Source organism: Trachypithecus francoisi, unplaced genomic scaffold (assembly GCF_009764315.1).
Source record: "Trachypithecus francoisi isolate TF-2019V2 unplaced genomic scaffold, Tfra_2.0 Lachesis_group11, whole genome shotgun sequence".
In the NCBI taxonomy this organism is placed as follows: domain Eukaryota; kingdom Metazoa; phylum Chordata; class Mammalia; order Primates; family Cercopithecidae; genus Trachypithecus; species Trachypithecus francoisi.
Window position 1 is genome coordinate 86,002,470 of NW_022681456.1, and position 6,679 is coordinate 86,009,148.

General features: G+C 37.3%; 1 protein-coding gene across 1 annotated transcript; it reads right to left on the reverse strand.

The window, feature by feature from the left end:
* Positions 1-795: 795 nt before the first annotated feature.
* CUNH4orf46 (chromosome unknown C4orf46 homolog) lies at positions 796-5,319 on the reverse strand. Its single transcript, XM_033223488.1, is given in 4 exon segments — positions 796-3,819; positions 4,516-4,877; positions 5,040-5,091; positions 5,260-5,319. Coding segments are annotated over 4 exon segments (510 nt in total). The 3' UTR covers positions 796-3,783.
* Positions 5,320-6,679: the final 1,360 nt, after the last annotated feature.

The window sequence follows — 6,679 nt, forward strand, 5'->3', positions numbered from 1 at the left end:
TGCATTTGCTACATTTTTCTCTGTGATTAGGACATCTGTGTTTACGAATTGGCATCTAAGTTAGGCTCCTATCCTCCCACAGAGACTGGGAGGTAGAGATGCTTTCTCCTTCAGTGTTTGCATTTCAAAGAGATGGTTCCCAGGTCCTTAAGAAAGATTATTCCCTGGGTTGTAAAACTGGCAAGAGGATTGGAGAATATTTACATACATTTCAAAGAGGCAGAGAAAGAATTTGCAATTTCAAGTTTTCTAAAGTAAATGCTCTAAGAAAAGGGTAGCTAAGGCTTATATTCAGGAAGAAACTTGTCTAAAGTTTAGTCAAACTGAGGTGAATGTTGAGGCTGTCTTGGTCAATACATCCACACATATAAGGAAATTTCTGAGATAATGAGGTCAAAAATTTGCTTCTGGTTGAATGCCAAGGAATGCAAGACATCAACTCAGCTGCCTCCTGGGCTTGCAGGCTCAGCTGCCCACCCACTGGGTATTATCATCTAGCTGCTTTTCTGAATGGCTGGATTTTAGAAGTCTTTATTTGCATGACATTCTTGGGGGTAATATTTAGAATGATAAGAGAAAGTAGTGAAAAAAAAAAAAACCCCAACAGTGGAATCATGTTTGAAATAGTCTAAGTGCTCAAATATCTTGTCAAGAATCAGAACTTCTCAAAATTATATTTCTCTTGTTTTTGGATTCAGCACAAGATTAGAACAATCTAGAAAAGGGTTTTGAGCTCTTTACCTGGAAGGCTCCTGGCACATGAACTAATATATTTCTTTTTTCTTTCTTTCTTTCTTTTTAACAAGAGAAAAACAAGTAATTTTATTAATATATGCAGTGTACATCACACAGGAGAAAACTCAATGAAAAGGTAAACACAAGTAGTGGCTTACAACTCTGGATTACATTATATAGCATCTTCCACAAAGAATACATTTCAGAGAAGTGTGACAAGACAAAGGAAAGCAGTTTTAGGCTTCCAGAGGCAGAAACTGTGGGAAGGTAAACATATGGCAAGAAACTAACAGTAAGGTTTGTTTGTAGATTTCTCTGGTACTGTCTCAGTTGATGAGAGCCATCTTCTCATCTTGGTATCAGGAAAGCATCTTTCTCAAAGAAGTCTGTATGGCTTGCTACAGGTAGGAAAGGACAGTTAAGATAGCCATTTCTGCAACTACTGTTTCTCAAGTACCTTTAGCTTGAAATAATCAGTATGCCAAATCGGTGTATTTGGGGGTGGCATGTTCAAATTTCCTTCAGATCAAAAGAACAGAAAGGTCAGAATCTGGCCCTTATATAGTAACTGCATGACAGATGTTGCACTTGAAACATTGATACTAGGAGGAACAGCTATAAATGTGCAAAAATAATTAAAACAAGATTCCAAAATCATGCCGTAAACGAAAACAAATTTCAATTGGACTAAGCATCTAAAAGTTAAAAACAAAAATTTTGTAACTTGTGGAAGGCTGAATAAGACTATTTTTATGACATTTCCTATACAAAAACCAGAAAAAGCAAATCATTATGAAAGATTGGTAAGATTACATTAAAATTTAAAAATGCAAGATTTCATAACCAAAATATGAAGACAAACCAGACTAAACAAGATAATTGAAATATACATAACAGATTATTAGTATTCAAAATACGTAATATCTAACAACTGACAAGTAAAAAACAAAATAGAAAAATGAGCAAAAATGCCTGTAATCCCAGTGCTTTAGGAGGTGAGATGGGAGAATCGTTTGAGTCCAGGTTTAAGGTTACAGTGAGCTGTGATCCTGCCACCACACTTCAGCCTGAGCAATAGAGTGAGATCTTGTCTTTTTAAAAAAAAAAAAAAAAAAAAAAAAGGAGTAAAAAATATGGCCTCAGAAATCACACACTGCACTTGCTCAATATCCTGGTAGTTACAAAAGTCAGCACTGTAAAATGCAGGAGAAGGCTATACCAGGGGAATGAACACCAGGAGGCCAGGGATCACTGGTGCCATCTGGAGGCTGGCTACCACATACATAAAACAATATTTTATAGCGTTTTAAAAAATGTATTTGTATTAAAAATATAAAAACACACGCTAGAATATATGCCACCTCTAGTGGTTACCTCTGGGGACTCTGGGGAGGGAGGAAAGGGACAGGAACAAAGAGGTAACAAAACAAACTTCAAATGTATCTAATATTTGCAATTACATATATATGTGTATCTGAAGAAAATACAGCCAAATCCTAACATTTATTACATCTGCATGGTAGAAATACATGGATTTTCTTGAACTCATTTACCTCTCCTGTATCTTTGAAATATGTCAGTAAAAAGTTTTAAGGTAATGAATCCAAAGAAATGGAAATAAATGTGCTTTTAACAAGAATTTATTTTTACACATTTAAAAAATTGCAATTTTCAGGACACGTAAGAATATTTTTCTAATACTGAAATAGGCATATTTCAGGACATGTAAGAATATTTTTCTAATACTGAAATAAGCATATCTTTGATATAGAAATCACACCCTATGTGTGATCTTTAACTGAAAAAACTAATCAAGAACTATGACTAATATGTTAAACAAAACTATTCTTTGCCCATCCATCTGTCCCCTCTCATAGCCCCATTGCTGGGTGTTAGAATATAGTTCTGTACATATCTTCATATCTACAAAGAATTAAGATGTCATATCAAAGATGTCCAGAAGTTATATATGGTGGAGAATTAGTTGGCTTAATAGTTGACACACAGCACAAAATACCAAAAGCAACATAATATACAGGATGCAAAATAGAACACTGTCACTAAGGTCAAATAATACAAAAAAAACACATCATTTAAATTTGATGCATTGCAAACAAAGTAACTTCTTTAGAATTATTATGTACACAACTTGCAAAGCTCAAAAAGTAATAGCACAGAACCATAAATCTGATAAGGCACCTTAAAAATAGCCATCAAACATATACAAATATCAAATACAAACACGGTTAAACTCCAAAAGCAGTAACCACAGAAATAAATAGGGAAAAAAATTGCATTCTTTCTAGACAGTCTTCTTTTCTGAAGCAAAGTCTTAAAAAACAATACAAAAAATATTTATCATATATTTTAAAACCTATCATCAAAGTCCAAATCTCTGTAAAAAAAAAAGAATGTTTTTCTTCAAGTCAATAAAGTTCAGATTCACACATTTTCTAAAGAAACAATGACAGTCTTCATGCTAAATATAGGAAGAGAAAAAGCTTTTAATTGTGTTTGTTAACTCTTTTATTCAACAAACATTTAGTGAGTGTTGTGTGAACCTGTTTTAGGTGCTGGGGATATAGAATAAAGACACAATCGTTAGCTGTAGACAACTTAGCCTAATGGAGATGGATCCACCACTGGCAACCTTAAAGTTACCTCCCATGGTCCTTAACATGAAACGCAACTTCAAACTCTGCCATGCTTAGCATCTTGTTGCAAAACAAATAATGGTCTACCTAGTTTGCTAATGGTAGCACTGTGGCTCTATTAATATTAACCATGTATTGATGAAGTTGACTTTCACAAAGGATTCTGTGAAAGTTCAGAGGCATAAAGTATTTAAGGACAAACTAGTACTGGTCCGCAACAAAAACAGCATCGGTATTCCGCTTTCACAGAAGCCAAGAAAACCAAGAAAAATTTCATTCTGAGTATATACAGAACTGCTGGACAGAGGTCATTCTATACGTGTGGTACATGTACAAATATGACATAAGAAGTACGAATGATTGCAATCACTATTAAACAACGAAGTATGCCAAATTAGTCATCAGGTTTCAAAGAATTATAGCCCTCTTTTATTTATTTATTTATTTATTTATTTTTTTATTATACTTTAAGTTCTAGGGTACATGTGCATAACGTTTATATCATGTATAACTCCCCAATGCAATCCCTCCCTCCTCCCCCCTCCCCCTGATAGGCCCCAGTGTGTGATGTTCCCCTTCCCGAGTCCAAGTGATGTCATTGTTCAGTTCCCACCTATGAGTGAGAACATGCGGTGTTTGGTTTTCTCTTCTTGTGATAGTTTGCTAAGAATGATGGTTTCCAGCTGCATCCATGTCCCTACAAAGGACGCAAACTCATCCTTTTTGATGGCTGCATAGTATTCCATGGTGTATATGTGCCACATTTTCTTAATCCAGTCTGTCACAGATGGACATTTGGTTGATTCCAAGTCTTTGCTATTGTGAATAGTGCTGCAATAAACATACGTGTGCATGTGTCTTTGTAGTAGAGTAATTTATAATCCTTTGGGTATATACCCAGTAGTGGGATGGCTGGGTCATATGGTACATCTAGTTCTAGATCCTTGAGGAATCGCCATACTGTTTTCCATAATGGTTGAACTAGTTTACAATCCCACCAACAGTGTAAAAGTGTTCCTATTTCTCCACATCCTCTCCAACATCTATTGTTTCCTGACTTCTTAATGATTGCCATTCTAACTGGTGTGAGATGGTATCTCATTGTGGTTTTGATATAGCCCTCTTTCAAGAGGTCTCGCCACGTTTTAAGGAAACGTGCATTTTCTGTACATTTGAAGGCAAGTTCTTCCACTTGAGCTGATACTGCAGATGTGGCTTCAAGAAGTTTGGTTAATGAAAAGGCTGCATCTCCGATCTGCAGCTCCACTTCCTCCAGCGGGTCCACCGTTCGGCCGCTGCTCCTGCTCAGAACTGGTCAGCCCAAACTCACTGGGCCGCCCGGGGAAGATGCTGCAGAGGCCTCTGAGGAGGAGGGAGAAGAGGGAGGCGGCGGGGGCGGCGAAGAAACCTGCAACTCCTCAGCGTCTGCGGTGGGGAAGGGCTGGGACCGCGGAATCCGACCCCAGCAGCCGAACCGATACCAGCTGTCTTTTTCATGTATTTCTTTTTTCTTTTTTCTTTTCTTTTCTTTTCTTTTTTTTTTTTTTGAGACGGAGTCTCACTCTGTCGCCGGGGCTGGAGTGCAGTGGCCGGATCTCAGCTCACTGCAAGCTCCGCCTCCGGGTTCTTTTTTCTAATACTGACACCTACATCGACAAAAGAAGTCTGTTCCTAGAGAAAGGTAGTTGTTGTTCTTTTCCTCCTGTATGAAGGTTTATTGGGGCATTTGTTAATGGGTCAGAGTACCTTGAGGCTCTCTCCATTGGGGATAACAAGAGTTAGGTCGGCCTTGATGTCTCTGGCCAGCTCCTCAGGCACTTATCAGTTCTTTTCATCCCTTCCTGTCCTCCATGTCTCCCTTGCTGTGTACTTTCTTTGTCATTGAGCGTTCCTGGAGCTCTGCTGTCATAGTAGGGTCATTCTCTCCCATCCCCCATCATCTATCCCTCCTTGATCTTGTTTTTATTTCTCTATTCACTAACATATTCTGATCTGCTCTCAGGATTGACTCTTCTTTTGCTTGGAAATATTGAAGTATTAAAATTAAGGCAATGGGTAACATCAAAGTCTAATCATAACCAATTGGCTAATTGTGCTGATCACTGCCCATAAGTTATCTAAATAAAAGTCTTAAAACCATGTAAGAGAGATGTTACATGCCATTTTATGGCTGGAAAAATTGAGATAAGAAAGGCTTAAAACCCTTCCAAAGATCATAGAGCTAGTAAGAAACAGAACTAGGACTATGTCCTAATCCCAAGTATGTCTTCAAGTCCATCTTTATTTTCTTATATCCTGCTGCCTTCTCTGGTCTTTGGAGCAAAAAGCCTACATTTCTTTAGGGTAATGAAACTTCAGGGAAGCTGAAATTAGAATTCTGGCACTTGCCACTCTAGAAAAGACAGAAGAGAGGACATTAAGAAGGTAATTTGAGTTCCCTGTGGCTCAATAGATTATCTCAACCAACATCCCATTTCTATGGATGCCAGAGCATTGATATTTCCACTCTTATAAGATCTCTAAATTCTGTCCACCTATCAGGACAGTGAGCTACAGGAAATGAAAAGGATGCAAGATTCAGACATTTTTTTTCTGGAGAAAATGAGAGCAGGTGCCATCTTACAACCAAACATCTAGGCTATCTCTGGGCTATGTTACTTGGGCTGTACCTTTTAAAATTTAAAACTGTAACATATTAAATTTTTTTAAACATCATGTGGCTTCTTTTCTAAAAGAGAAAGAACTAAACAACAGAAAAATCTTCATCTTAATTAAAATAACACCAAATGAATTCCTTGTGTCCCTGTTTCCTCTACATACACCACCTTCAAAAACCTCAATTTCAACCACATTATTCTAACACAGTCACATCTTTACTAATTAATATGATTTGGTGTTCCCAAGCCAACCATTCCTCACATGCATTGAGAATGCTGATCTTTGTGTCTGCCACATTTTCATTCTCATGCCACTCATATCATCACTTCTCTTTTTACACAGACTAAATTCACTTCTTAAGTCATCTCTTCCTCTATCCCCTCACATGTCTGACATAAAGGCAACTTACTCTTCACATATACCAAACTGGAGAAAAATCACACAACAATGACCACTGGACTCAAATTAATAATAAAAATATTGATAGACCTTCCATACTACTATCAATCCAACATTAGCCTCCCTAGCACACTCTTACTGATGACTTACCTTGTACTTTATTGACAGCACAGAGGAATAAATAGAGAATGTCTTTCCCTTCCAGACACTACAATTCCTACCTTCCCTGTACC